The 14,349-nt window shown below is 42.6% G+C and overlaps 1 protein-coding gene across 1 annotated transcript; it reads left to right on the top strand.

Annotated features, from left to right (window-relative positions):
• The first annotated feature begins 684 nt into the window (after positions 1–684).
• On the top strand, positions 685–8,022 carry LOC310789311 (N-acetylneuraminate-9-phosphate synthase-like). Its single transcript, XM_083650925.1, has 6 exons — positions 685–931; positions 1,056–1,271; positions 1,455–1,554; positions 5,185–5,339; positions 6,630–6,896; positions 7,570–8,022. Exons 1-6 carry the CDS (start codon positions 800–802, stop codon positions 7,753–7,755), a joined length of 1,056 nt encoding a protein of 351 aa, XP_083507051.1. The 5' UTR covers positions 685–799; the 3' UTR covers positions 7,756–8,022.
• The last annotated feature ends 6,327 nt before the right edge of the window (positions 8,023–14,349 follow it).

Genomic DNA, 14,349 nt, shown 5'->3' with positions numbered 1-14,349 from the left:
ACAGCCCCCCCTAAAAACCCCCCAGTCAGACTAATATTTTTATCCTGCTGGTGCCACCCCTGTTGGCAAAGCCTTGAATCGCCTATGAGTGAGTGAGAAACGGAATCTGAGAAACTGAATAATGACATAATAACAGTATACTCCTAATGTTAATTTAGAATGAGATATTCCTCTAAATGGCTAAAAAACATCCAAACATCCAAAAAAGTAAATTTTTCACAGTCCCTTCCTTGCAGCACCCCCTACTTAAAAACAGTTCCAGTGTCCCTGGTGGTGACTGGTCAGCCATTCATTTTTCCATAGACATTTTGTAAAATGCCTTTAAAAATTGTATTTGCTTGGTCAAACAAAGCGATTCAGTTATATTTAGAATCAGCATTTTACTTGGACAATTCTTTTTTATCTTGTTTTCCCCCTTCTTGTGTGTAATGTGTAATGTTCGGGGGGGGGGGCCCCTGGGAGCTTCAGTGCCCAGGGGCCCCTGGGGGTGTTAATCTGGCTCTGCGGGTCCTACATGTAAAACCTGTTCAGTGCAGTGCTCCGCCATGTGATGACAATCTTCCAACACTAGATTGTGTGTATGTGTGTGTGTGTGTGTGTGTGTGTGTGTGTGTGTGGGGTGAGGCTGTATAAAAACGGAGCGGTGACATGACTCAAGCCTCTTCCACCTGTGACATTCCACCTGTGACATCTCCAGTTTCATCTCCACATCTCCATCTCCATTTAACCCCACCAGGTCTTGAGACTTTTGCACCAACTCTCTTATTTCACTCGGCACTTCACGTCCTACATCACCAGGATGCCTCTGCAATTTGAACTGTGTCCTGGTAGAATGATTGGCGGCTCCCACCCGTGCTTCATCATTGCTGAAATTGGACAGAACCACCAAGGAGACATTGAGATTGCCAAGAAAATGATCAAGATGGCAAAGGTAAGCTGGTGGAGGGGAGAGAGAGGTGTCTGTTTAGAAGCTATACCAGTGCTGTTGTTTCACCACCTTTTTCCTCACCTCTCCTATCTGATCCTCTCCTCTCATGTGTTCTGTATCATCTCAGGACTGTGGCGCTGACTGTGCCAAGTTCCAGAAGAGTGAACTGGAGCACAAGTTCAGCAGGCGAGCCCTGGAGCGGCCCTACAACTCCAAACACTCCTGGGGGAAAACCTACGGGGACCACAAGCGCCATTTGGAGTTCAGCCATGAGCAGTACAGGGAGATGCAAAAGTATGCAAATGAGATTGGCATTTCCCTCACTGCCTCTGGGATGGACGAGGTAAGACAGATTTTTTATTTTTTATTTTTTTTAAGCAAGAAAGAATACTTCATTGCATTCTTCTAAAAGATTCATGGAACAGCAATATATATACAGTGTGTATATATATGTGTGTGTGTGTGTGTGTGTGTGTGTGTGTGTGTGTGTGTGTGTGTGTGTGTGTGTGTTCCATAATTCCCACAGATGGCCATGGAGTTTCTCGATGAGCTCGATGTGCCTTTCTTCAAAGTTGCCTCCTGTGATGCCAACAACTTCCCCTATCTTGAGAGAACTGCAAAAAAAGGTATGAGGCACATGTATCAATGCTTCAATCATTATTCCATTCTTTATGAAAGTTACATCGTTTTTTTCCTTTGGAAAATAAATAATTTGTTAATCCTCTTGGAGGAAATTTCAAAAATATATTCTGTAGAAGTATCCCAACCAATAGTCCTATTTTTTTAGTGCATTGATTCTACTTTACTCTACAATTAGGGCACAAACTATTTGACAACACATATAGGAGTATAAAAGTAGCTGAACTTACCTTCAGTTACACCGGTTGCTGGAAAAGTATTGTGTCTTTGAAATAATCAAAAATGCGAAACTGCTTCTGAGAGTTTTTGTTCTCCTGAAAACATTTGAGACCAGACGGCAGACTAAATAGGGAGTCTTGGTTTCGGTGATGCTTGGGTGCATAGACACACCCACTGTAGGCGTGGTGAGTAAAGTAGGCGAGGTGAGGAGTAGGCACTGTTGAGGAGTAGTGAACTACATGTAGTTTAACTACATATAGTTGAACCACACAAACTACAATTTTGGGAAATAAAATGGAAGCAATGAATATGTATATATATATATATATATATATATATATATATATATGATTCTTACCCTAACCTTAATCATTCCTAGTCAAGTCTTTACCTGTTATTTGTCTGACAAAACAAAACCAAGAAGAACACAGATTTGTTTGCAATAAAAATATAGCATTGAATGTATTGGGTGTCAACTATTGCAATAAACTAAATTGAGAGGCATATTTTTGCTGGCATTGTGCTTTTTTGTAGGCCATTATATTTGATTTCATATGTACCTTCACATTGTTAATTTAATGTTTTTATGCCTCCGCCGGCGAAGCCAGGCCGAAGGCATTATGGATCCGGGTTGTCCGTCCGTCCGTACGTACGGCCGTCCGTACGGATGTCCGTCCGTCCGTCCGTCCGTCCGTACGGATGTTTGTTAACGCCATATCTGAGGAACGCCTTGACGGAATTTCATCAGATTCGCCTTAAACATTCACTTAGGCTCAAGGATGATCTGATTAGATTTTGGTGGTCAAAGGTCAAAGGTCAAGGTCACTGTGACCTCTCGAACGCCATTTTCAAGCTTGTTAACGCGATATCTGAGGAACGCCTGGACGGAATTTCATCAGATTCGCCTTAAACATTCACTTAGGCTCAAGGATGATCTGATTAGATTTTGGTGGTCAAAGGTCAAAGGTCAAGGTCACTGTGACCTCTCGAACGCCATTTTCAAGCTTGTTAACGCGATATCTGAGGAACGCCTGGACGGAATTTCATCAGATTCGCCTTAAACATTCACTTAGGCTCAAGGATGATCTGATTAGATTTTGGTGGTCAAAGGTCAAAGGTCAAGGTCACTGTGACCTCTCGAACGCCATTTTCAAGCTTGTTAACGCGATATCTGAGGAACGCCTGGACGGAATTTCATCAGATTCGCCTTAAACATTCACTTAGGCTCAAGGATGATCTGATTAGATTTTGGTGGTCAAAGGTCAAAGGTCAAGGTCACTGTGACCTCTCGAACGCCATTTTCAAGCTTGTTAACGCCATATCTGAGGAACGCCTGGATGGAATTTCATCAGATTCACCTTAAACATTCACTTAGGCTCAAGGATGATCTGATTAGATTTTGGTGGTCAAAGGTCAAGGTCACTGTGACCTCTCAAACGCCATTTTCAAGCTTGTTAACGCCATATCTGAGGAACGCCTGGACGGAATTTCATCAGATTCGCCTTAAACATTCACTTAGGCTCAAGGATGAACTGATTCCATTTTGGTTATCAAAGGTCAAAGGTCAAGGTCACAGTGACCTAACAAATGCCATTTTCTAGCTCGGTAACGCCATATCTCAGTAACACATTGACTAAATTTCTTCACATTTGGCTCAAATATCCAATTCTGCACAGAAACGCCTTGATGCAATTTCTTCCAATTTTGCTCCAACATCCACTTGGACTCAAGAATGAACTAATGGCGGAGGCATAAGTCCGCGTTGTGGTCGTTCTAGTTTTTCTTTGTTCTTTTTTTTACAAAGTATTTTGAACCAGTGGTGGAAATGTGGGGAACGGGTGGGAACGGAGTTAGAGTAAACATTGAGAGGGAACAGTAATAACAAGAGGGGAACGGCATTCCTCCTCAGGTTCCCCTTCAAAATGGCTTGCAATGCAATGGAGAGCAGAGCAGAGCAGTAGAGAGCAGAACAGAGCAGTGGACAGCAGAGCAGAGCAGTAGAGAGCAGAACAGAGCAGTGGACAGCAGAGCAGTAGCGAGCAGAGCAGAGCAGTAGAGAGCAGAGCAGTGGAGAGCAGAGCAGTGGACAGCTCAGTTAGTTCTCACTCTGGAAAGCCGACACAACATGACAATACCAAAAAAGGTGTTCTGTTGACTCAGATTCTGCACAACAAAAACGACACTCATCTGTCTGAGCAATACCCCAAATCTTTAACATTTTTCTAGTTGATAAAAATTATGAACTTATTTTGAACTAAAAAGATATTAGAAATGTGTGTTGTTTTATATAATAACTTGAACACTAAATTCCACGGTATGGCACAATCAAAAGTGTCCTCTAATCCAATCGGATTAAAGGAGGGGCAAAAACAAACAAAACAAAACAAGGGATGGCTAAAGTAACTAAACTAAAAGTAACTAATGGTGAAGAGGTGGGTCTCGAGGGTTGTTTTGAAAGTGTCCACCATGAGCTTTGAGGGATGCCCTAAGCTGTAACTAAAAGAAAAATGAAGTGTCCGGTAGGTCATAGCTGCCTTTAAGGTCCTGAAATGATTTGAGACCATCATTGTTGTAAATGTCACCCAATGTACACCCAATACATGGATGCCTTTCCTTTCCCAGTGAGAAAACATTGCCTATGCCCAATAAGTAATAATAATAATTTATTACAATAACTTCTGTCATAATGATGTTGAAAACTTGGCACGCAAATTCAGTACAACCTATAGGCTATGACAAAGTCCCTGCATCTAATATCGTTCACCACTGCTGCCTGCTTAGTCACTATTTTTTTTTTTTTACTTTTTATTGACAGATTATCAAATATTTGCATTGTGTATCCAGAGTATCCAGACATTGCATATATGAACTCTCAGGATTACCTATACATTGTCGTTTACTCTTGATATACTGTCATAGAATTTTGTTTTGAAAAGAGTATATAAGAAGAAAAGAAAAGACAAAACCACAACAGCCATCCAAAAAAGTAAAATCTAATGGGTGTTATATATTGAACCCAGTATTCCCATCTTGAGGTAAATTGTTATAATCTATCGTTGACAAATGCAGTTAGTTTTTCCATCTTGTAGATATCCATCGTAATATTCATCCATTCTTTCAAATTAGGGCTTTGTCACAAAATTCCTAATGACTGACAAGATTTTAAATAATGACAAGTGGACTTTTGATAACATACAGTGGGTGTCCAACTTTGAACACGACACAAGTGTTTTTATCGGACAGATGTTTGCAGCGTTTTCTTTCTTCTTCCTTTGGTGGCCCCCATTTTGAAAACACCTTTGCTTCTTCTCTCTCTCTGTTGGCTCCTTCTATTTCTCCTCTTCCTGCTCTCTATCTGCCCCCTCCTTTCTTTCTTTCTTTCCGTCTGTCTGGGGCAGGCCGTCCCATGGTGGTGTCCAGCGGGATGCAGTCCATGGAGACGATGCGTCGGGTCTACCAGATGGTGAAGCAGCACAACCAGAACTTCACCATCCTGCAGTGTACCAGCACCTATCCCCTGGACCCTGAGCATGTCAACCTCAAAGTTATCACGGTGAGATGAATAGAATAGAATTGAATAGAATGTGTCACCTGCAAAAGTGAGGGGCTTGGGATCACCTGAACCGCCTCAACTGACTCCTCTAAATGTGGAGGAGCAGTTAGCTTAACTCCAAAGTCGCACCAGATCACTGAGCTCCTCACCTCCTCACATGATCGCCTTCTTCCATATGACCATTATGAGGGCTGCAAAAAGACCCAATAAATCAAGCTGTGTGGCTCAGCTGTGTGTGAATGGGTGAATGTAGGCCAGTAAAGTGCTTTGGATAAAAACACTATATACAGTATATCAAATGCAAACCAATCCAGTCCAGTCTCTTCACCATTCACCAACACAGTCCAACACATTGCCGCTGCCCCTAACCAGTGGTCAATCTCGCTATTTTTCTTTTTTACCTTTATTTAACCAGATAAAAAGCATTGAGATAGAACTCTCTTTTACAATGCTGACCTGGCCAAGAAGGCACCAACAACTATATGTCAGGGCATGACAAATACAGTATTTACAGTCCAAACACACTGCTTGCTAGCAGAGCTTGCAAAGGTAGTGAGCACATGAGCACACTCACCAAATAAGAATAAAAATTCAGGTGCACGGCACAAAAGTAATAGTCAATAAACAAGGAACGCCAGCACGCAATGAATGTCCTTTCAAGGTTTTATTCCGTCATCGAGACCTTACAACGGACGTTTCAGCCAACAGGTCTTCTTCAGCATTGTGATGCATAAGGCGGAAATCACAATTATATACAGGTAGCATCCGGAAACACAATCAATTAAGCCAACAAATTAAGCAAAACGTTTATTTCCAAATACACCACGAAACAGTACTATAGGAAACAAATACAACTATTATTACATAGAAGATATGTGAAACATAAAGCAGATGCTTTGGAAGCTCTTAATGCTGCATATGAAGTAGTAAGCTCCATACAAGCAGAAAAAAGGCCCGTGCTTCCCCGTTTTTTTCTGCTTGTATGGAGCTTACTACTTCATATGCAGCAGTAAGAGCTTCCAAAGCATCCAAAGCATCTGCTTTATGTTTCACATATCTTATATCAGTTTGGAGGCCTGGCTTCAGTTCTCAGCAGTTCTCACTATGGCCTATGATAAATTGGGTTCTAATAAATGGGTTATTCCTTGGCCCCTGCTATGCTAACTTCCACCAAGTTTCATAAAAATCGGAACAATCCAACGGACGGATAAACCGCACCGAAAACACACACCACAGACAAGCAATAGTGAGCAATAGTTTATTTTTTACCCACTCTCTCTTCTCCCAAAGGAATACCAGAGGGAATTCCCGGACATCCCCATCGGATATTCTGGACACGAGCGGGGAATCTACATATCGGTGGCCGCTGTGGCGATGGGGGCAAAGGTCGTGGAGCGCCACATAACTTTGGACAAGACCTGGAAGGGAAATGACCACGAGGCGTCCCTGGAGCCCGCGGAGCTGGCTGAGCTGGTCCGATCCATCCGGCTGGTGGAGACCGCGATGGGAACGCCCACCAAGCTGATGCTACCCTGTGAGAAGACCTGCCATGACAAGGTGGGTCCACTTTAGTATTTCATTACATTTTGTGTTACTAAATTAAACTGTCCCCCGGCGCCTGCCCACATTTTCCCAGCCGGTCGGGCAAGAGAGCAGGGATGATCTAGTTTTGTAGGCCAATTAACCCATAAGTGATGCACTGCTTCCCTTGTCGGGCAGTCAATGGGATTTCTGAGTGGAGTTATCAGTTAGCCTCCACAGTCCCTTCCAGTCATAATATATTAATTATATGATTCATATTAAAGCAACTCGGAGCAAGATTTTCGATTGTTATTAAACAGTCTAAATTTAACATTGACGCCTCACATCTTACCTATAATAGTAGATGAGACCAAAGCCGAGTGAATGGACGAGTGCTGTCTTGATGATTATAGAGTCTGTGTGCAGGCCGGGCAGATCCGGAAGTGAAACAAAACGGTTTACGGCAGCCACTTCGGCCATAACCACAAAATTACTTCCAAACAAACTATTAGAATATAACGAGAGAGGTTCGCGAGAGTAGAAAGCCCCTTGAAGTAGCGAGGAAAGCTGTTTTGGGTCTGTTGCTATGGCCGTAAACCGTTTCGCTCTGCCTAGCAACGGTTTACAGCTGCCGTAAACCATTTCACTCTGCCAAACAAATATTAGTTATTAAACCATCTGTGGTTTTGGTTCTCCATTTCTTTTCCAGCTGGGCAAGTCAGTGGTTGCCAAGGTGGCCATCACCAAAGGCTCGGTGCTGAGCCTGGACATGTTTGCGGTGAAGGTGGGCGAGCCGAGGGGCATCGCTCCAGAAGAGATGCATCACCTGGTGGGCAAGAAGGTCTGTGTGGACGTGGAGGAAGACGACAGCATCACAGCTGCCATGATAGAATAAGGGTCTGCCATGAGGGTTGGGCGAGAGCCGCAGCCAGAGAGAGAGAGGGAGAGAGAGAGACAGTGGAGGCACAGCAGCAACACACACACACACACACACACACACACACACACACACACACACACACATACACACACACACACACACACACACACACACACACATACAAGACCACATGCGCACATACACAGTACATGGGAGGATTGAATTTGTTTTTCTGTTTAATTTAATGTTTTCATAATTTAATTGATGGTTATTCTGTTGTTATATATACTTTGGCAATATTGTTTAGTGAACTGTCATGCTAATAAAGCCCCTTCAATTGAAATTGAGAGTGTCTTTTTCAAGGACGCAATGAGTAAAGCACAAGCTATATAAAAATGAATTACAAACATTCCAGTGCAAAAAATATATGAAATCACATGAAAATCACAGGTTCAGACAAACAACAAGACTACGAGAAGCATTGTGCAATCCCCACAAAATCCCTGGACGTCTCCATAGATTTCCTGCCTCACTGTTCTATGTGGTGTGTGTGTGTGTGTGTGTGTGTGTGTGTGTGTGTGTGTGTGTGTGTGTGTGTGTGTGTGTGTGTGTGTGTGTGAGATACCATACAGCAGTGGTTCTCAAACTCTTTCACCTCAAGGACCCCTACACTAACACAAATTAGACCACGGTCTCCCATCTGATAAGATTTTCAGCTTTTAGATGTTTTTAGATGTGTCTGAAACCCATGAAGAAAATAGTCTGTCATGTTGTTACTTATGGATCAATCTGAGGCCTGTACTACGTAGCTGATTAATGCTTTATCTGAGTAAGTTTGAGTTTGAACCTGGTTTAGCCTTACTACAAAGCAAGTTAAGTTCTAACCTAGTTCAATCACCATGGTAACCTACGCTGCAAAGCTAACCTGGTCCCGACCAGGTTAGCTTCAGAGGATAAGATCAAAATCCATGACAGTCCCATATAATCGGCTCTCTGGAGTCACTCACCATCACTCACCATTCATATAAGATCGCCATATGAAAAATAGATTGTAGTCAACTGAGAATAGAACAAGAAAAATATTTGTGGTTCTGTAGGCTACATAATTAAATTAAGCCTACTTACCACTTTATGTCTTAACAGCTCAACGATGCGTGGAGAAATATGATCACTATTAATCACTGCAGCGCATATCATAAACGGAGCCTCAAATGGAGTGAGGGTGATATTCTCCTACCTGCCAGAAAAGCCTATACATATAATATAGATATGGGATAAATATGGGATAGCCCCAATACTAAATATGCAGGCTACTCTTGCATGTTTCAGCTGGAACTGTGTCCTGTAGGCTGTATGCCAATATATGAGCAAAAATAGGCTAGTTTTTATCAATGAAAACTATGCCCGCATCGTCTCAATTCAGTTCAGCAGTTTTCTCTTTTATATTAGGCTATCATTATTTTATATATGAATTATTCGATCAGTGCAACCACACACATAATGAGTGATAGAGATCATTATTCATTGAGCATGCGTTTCTAAATCTATGGTCTAAATAGGCTTACAGATTGTGGAAATTTATAGACTGAGATTACACATTTACATTTACACTCACACTTGCAGTTGTCTGTCGATCAGGCAGAGTGGTTCTTCTCGAACAGGAACAGGAAGAGGATGACGATGCTCTTTTCCTGGGAGCGGTGACCACAGGAGATGAGCCTAAAAAGACACTGAAAGTGAATGGCCACGACATAACCTTCAAGTTGGATACAGGGGCGGACGCGACAGTGATTCCAGTAACCGCGAACAGCATGGCCCTCTCACCAGAGCCACAAAACCATTGTGTGGGCCCAGCGGCGAACCTCTGAAGGTGAAAGGTCAGTTCAATGGAGCCATACAAGGACAGGACACAACCAGTATACAATAGGTACTTCTCTGCTTGGCTTTCACTCGGGCTTCTCTATCCAGTTGACAGAGTTATGGAGCTGGAGGCTGACGTGAAGAGGTTGTAGTAGCCCAGAGTCTCCACAGGGCTGGGTTGCCTGAACGGAGAGTACAGAATTAAGCTGAAGAAAGATGCTATGGCTAAACGCTGTTTACTATTCACATTTATTGTTCAGGTTTAGTTGCAAGTAGCCTACAGTAAAAACAAAATAAGCTATTTTAAGAAAGTCTGGGGACGGTTGCACAAAGCACCTTAAGTTAAGATTCTCCTTAGAGTCCGATTTAAGGTGTGCAAAAAATAAAATTGGTTGCGCAAAATACCCTTAAATCTTCTCCTTAGCCCTAGAACACTAACGTGATTTAAAGTCACACCATCAACGTCGGGTGTATTTCACCCGATGCAATATACCCCATAAAACATACTTCTCATCAAAATATCTTAAAGTACAACAATACATGGCAAATTGAGGTACTCTTCTTTTGTTTTTAAATGTGAAATATCACAAAAAACACAAAAAAGATTATTATGGGGGACACTATAAAAATATGTCAAATTCGGGAAAAATTAGGTAAGGGACTGTTCGTTATTTATGAGAGGGGGGGTATGGTGCAGAAAGGGGGAGGGATATCAAATATTTTTTTGAGTACTGGGGAGGGACTTGTGTTTTTTATTTTGGCTTTAGGGAGGGCTATACAACATTCATTTTTTGTATTTTGTATATATTTTAAATGCGTTTTTTCGTTCCAAAATTCGTGTTTACTCCCCTATTTATATCTATGGTTTACCTGTATGGTGACTGGACTTGGTATCTCCCATTCCTTCCTTTCACGTAAACCGCTGCTCCTATGCTGTGTACAGGCCCTCACTCGGTCCTGCTGTTTGCTTGGTGCATTGACTGGAAACGTTTATCATCGCTTTATATTGTTTCAGAGCTGGAATTGTTGACACATATGCAGTTGGCTAGGCTCAGGGCCGGTTCGAACATATAGGCGACATAGGCGACCGCCTAGGGCGGCACTTGGAGGGGCGGCAAATTGTACGCCTTCACTTGCAGCTCTCCAAATATTCTCCAGCGCTCTGCCTCTTCCATGCTCTTCCCATGGATTCCCCGCTAGATCCATTCTCACTCCTCATGCCTAAACAAGCACTACTACTAGCCAATCAGAGGCAGAGGAGGGTGGGTCATCATGTCTTCTCCATCCCGCTTGAATGAGGAAAAGGAACATAGCCTACAAGTAGACTAATTTACATCATTAACTTTGGGTTAAGGTAGCCTAGGCCATGTGCTCATATGTGTGTACCAGTATTAGTGTAATCAGTAAATTAGCGCAATATTTCTAACGTTGTTTCTGGGTTCCAAAACAATCTGTTTCCCTGTGCGGTGCGCAGTGCGCACTTTGCCTGCCCATTCATTGGAGAGACCAAAATTCCAAGATACAATATCTGAAGTTTCTCAAAGTTGAAACTACCTCTGCAGTAGTAGCCTACAATGAAACAATACAGACTTAATGGACTGGCAACAATCTCCATATAAAATGAACTGGCAGAGAGAATCCTAATAGAGGATGATTGGATTTATTTAAAGACCTTTGCTGACGCAGCCCCCGCTGGTGTCCACTTCTGAAAGGTAAACAAGCTTTATTTGCCAACAGCTCGTAACAACAACTCGCCTTTGTTAAGTTGTGAATCTGCTGATGATATAGGCTATAGGCTAAATACATTGTGAGTCTTATATTACTGTGGTTGCGCCGCCGTGCGCACATTCCGTGTTTTATGCACATGAGAAAGTGGTAGATAAGAGAGATTTGCATAGTTTGAGGGTCTGAAAAATGTGATTATTTGGAAAATATCTGTGCTGTATCATGACTGCCTGTGGTTATTGGAGTTATTATGCAGACCTGTGGCGCGTTATTTTTGTAGGCAGGCTAGGATGTGCAAAATGCCTGCATATTGCGTCATGCATACTTTGATGCTGGTATGGTGTTGCCAATTGGGGGCGGCATAATTTGTTCTCGCCTAGAGCGGCAGAATGGCACGCGCCGGCCCTGGCTAGGCTACTGTAGGCTTTATAGCTAGGAGATGAGGCAGTTATTGGGCTGGGTAGCCTACTAAACGTTATATGCCCCCCGCCCCCTCTCTCCCCCGATGTCATAGGGCGCTATCAAACGTAGCCAAATCATCGGAAAAGGTCATATTTTCTTCAATACTATCTTTGGTGTGAATATGATAAAGTGTGGTTATTTATGGTGGAGGGAGGGTCATGCATTTATCTCCAGTCACTCAGGGAGGGACATGGAAAAATATTTATAGATCTGGGGAGGGTGAAGGAAAAAAACGAAAACAAAGTCGCCCCTGCACCATACCCCCCCTCTCATAAATAACCAACAGTCCCTAATCGTCTAAAAAAAAAAAAAAAAAAAAAAAAACAGGAGCTCCCAACTTCTCCTTGGGTCCACCCATTCATGGGACTTGTGTGGTGAAAAAAAAAAAAGTCACCACAATACCATTAACCCTAACCCAAAGATATTTTACCCTCTATCACTAACGTCGGGTGAAAATCACCCGAACACGTAGCCGGTAGAAAAAACCATGAATGGGAGCAGGGAAACAAACCTACATTCAATGACATCAGTGAGTATCCTGAAGGTACCTAAGGACCCGCCCACCTCAGACAGCAGCAAGACAATGAAAATCACGTGAATTCAATTGTCTGGGTGAAAATCACCCGACGTTAGTGTTCTAGGGTTAAAGGGATAGTTCGGTTTGTTTGAAGCTAGTTGGATACACTAGCGACATAACAGTCATAACCGTACAACTACATAACGACATACATAATATAACGACATACATAACGGCATAACCGTACAACTACCGTATTCCTCCGCTAAAAGCCTGCACAGACCACAGAGCCGCGGTTTACAAAACAGGAAGGCTTAGAAGAGAGACAAAACAGTGACTTACTGGGACGTTTTCCCCAATTTATCCTGGGAATGGTGAAAAAGGTCTGCAGGGCACCCCGGCATTTAGGCAGCATATGCGCAGTTCCTCGTATCTGTCTCGCCGCGCCGCCTGTTCACTCTCTGCAAAAGTTCCTCTTCTGTATATTACTCTCTCTGGTTCATAATTGTATCCTCTTGTCACCAAGGTGAATGGCATATCATCCTCGCTATCAAAATCACTCATATTTTCATTCGTGTATTCTATTTGTTGTGTCTTCAATAACAAGCTGGGAGAAATAAAATAACCCAAAATAACAGCTGATCTGCGGAATAATCCAGCAGGCTTTTAGCGGAGGAATACGGTATAGTTGTACGGTTGGGAGAAAAAGCAGTGCCGAATGAAACTGCTGTTTGGCGGAAAAGTAAAGCGCTGAAAATTGTCAAAATAGAGCGTGCATGTACACAGATATCGATTTGTTTAGGTGGGCGTTGTTTTAGGTGGCTAAATTACGTTTTAGTTGTTGACCCCACGTACTTACAGAGAAAAAGCTGGTTTGGCTGCTGCTCTGAGTACCGGGTCTCGTAACACGCTGCGCCCAGGGTCCAGACTGATAGGACCCCACTTCAAACAAACCAAACTATCCCTTTAAGGTTAAACATTTTCAAGAAAACATAAGCACAAGGTTTAAGGGTGTTTTGTGCAGCCAATTCTATTTTATGGACACCTTAACTTGTACTCTACGGAAAATCTTAACTTAAGGTGCTTTGTGCAACCGGCCCCTGACACTCAACTAAAGGAGGGAGATGTAGTGGTGTCATATGTGTAGGGACATGTGTAATGTATGGATGATGTGGGGAACATATAGGAGAACGGACCGGAAGTAATACAGAGTGGTAAATAAAGCTTGCTAAAAGGTTACACATGTCTCCCGTCTGGATACTTACATAAGAAGAAATAAATAAAGAAAGAAAGAAAGAAAGAAAGAAAGAAAGAAAGAAAGAAAGAAAGAAAGAAAGAAAAAAAAGAGGCCAGGTCGCCGATGATGTCATACAGTTCTAGACAGCTAGGCCTGGTCACTACTCACCGATGATGTCATAGATTACTGATGATTTCATAGACAGTGACGAGGCCATAAATGGCGGCCTGGTGGCTAGGTCACTACTATGAATGAATCACAAACGATGTCATAATGTGGGGATGTATTCTATATATTTGAGCAATTGTGATGTAATCAGTGATGTCACTCGAGAAATTGTGATGTCATCGGTGATGATGTTATCACTGAGTGATGTCATCAGTGATGCCTAAACCCAACCTCCTCGTGCCTAAATCCAACACAATCAGAGGCAGAATAGCCGGGTCTTACCTAGACGAGGCGTGTGATCCATAATAATGTGTCACTGACGATGTCATAACCACTGATGATGCCATACATCATCAGTGATGTCATAGACTGAATAGTGATGAGTGATGTCATAAATCCTTCCCTGCTTTTTGGTTTATAAAAGGATGACTCTTGCTGTCACACTCCAGACATGGTCTTCAACAACCTTTGTGGGTCTCTCTTACGGGAGAGCGATCAGAAAGCTTCAGCAGGATCTGAGCTCCTCAGCAGTCTGCACTCAAAGAAGAAGAGACTCAAGCTCTTGGTAGTGCTGTGTGTGTGTCTGGTTGTGGCTTGTGTGCCAGTATGTGTTTTCTATGTACTTTCAAGAACACACACC

Source organism: Poromitra crassiceps, assembly GCF_964638095.1.
Source record: "Poromitra crassiceps genome assembly, chromosome: 14".
In the NCBI taxonomy this organism is placed as follows: Eukaryota; Metazoa; Chordata; class Actinopteri; order Beryciformes; family Melamphaidae; genus Poromitra; species Poromitra crassiceps.
This window is presented reverse-complemented; position numbering and strand designations above follow the sequence as displayed.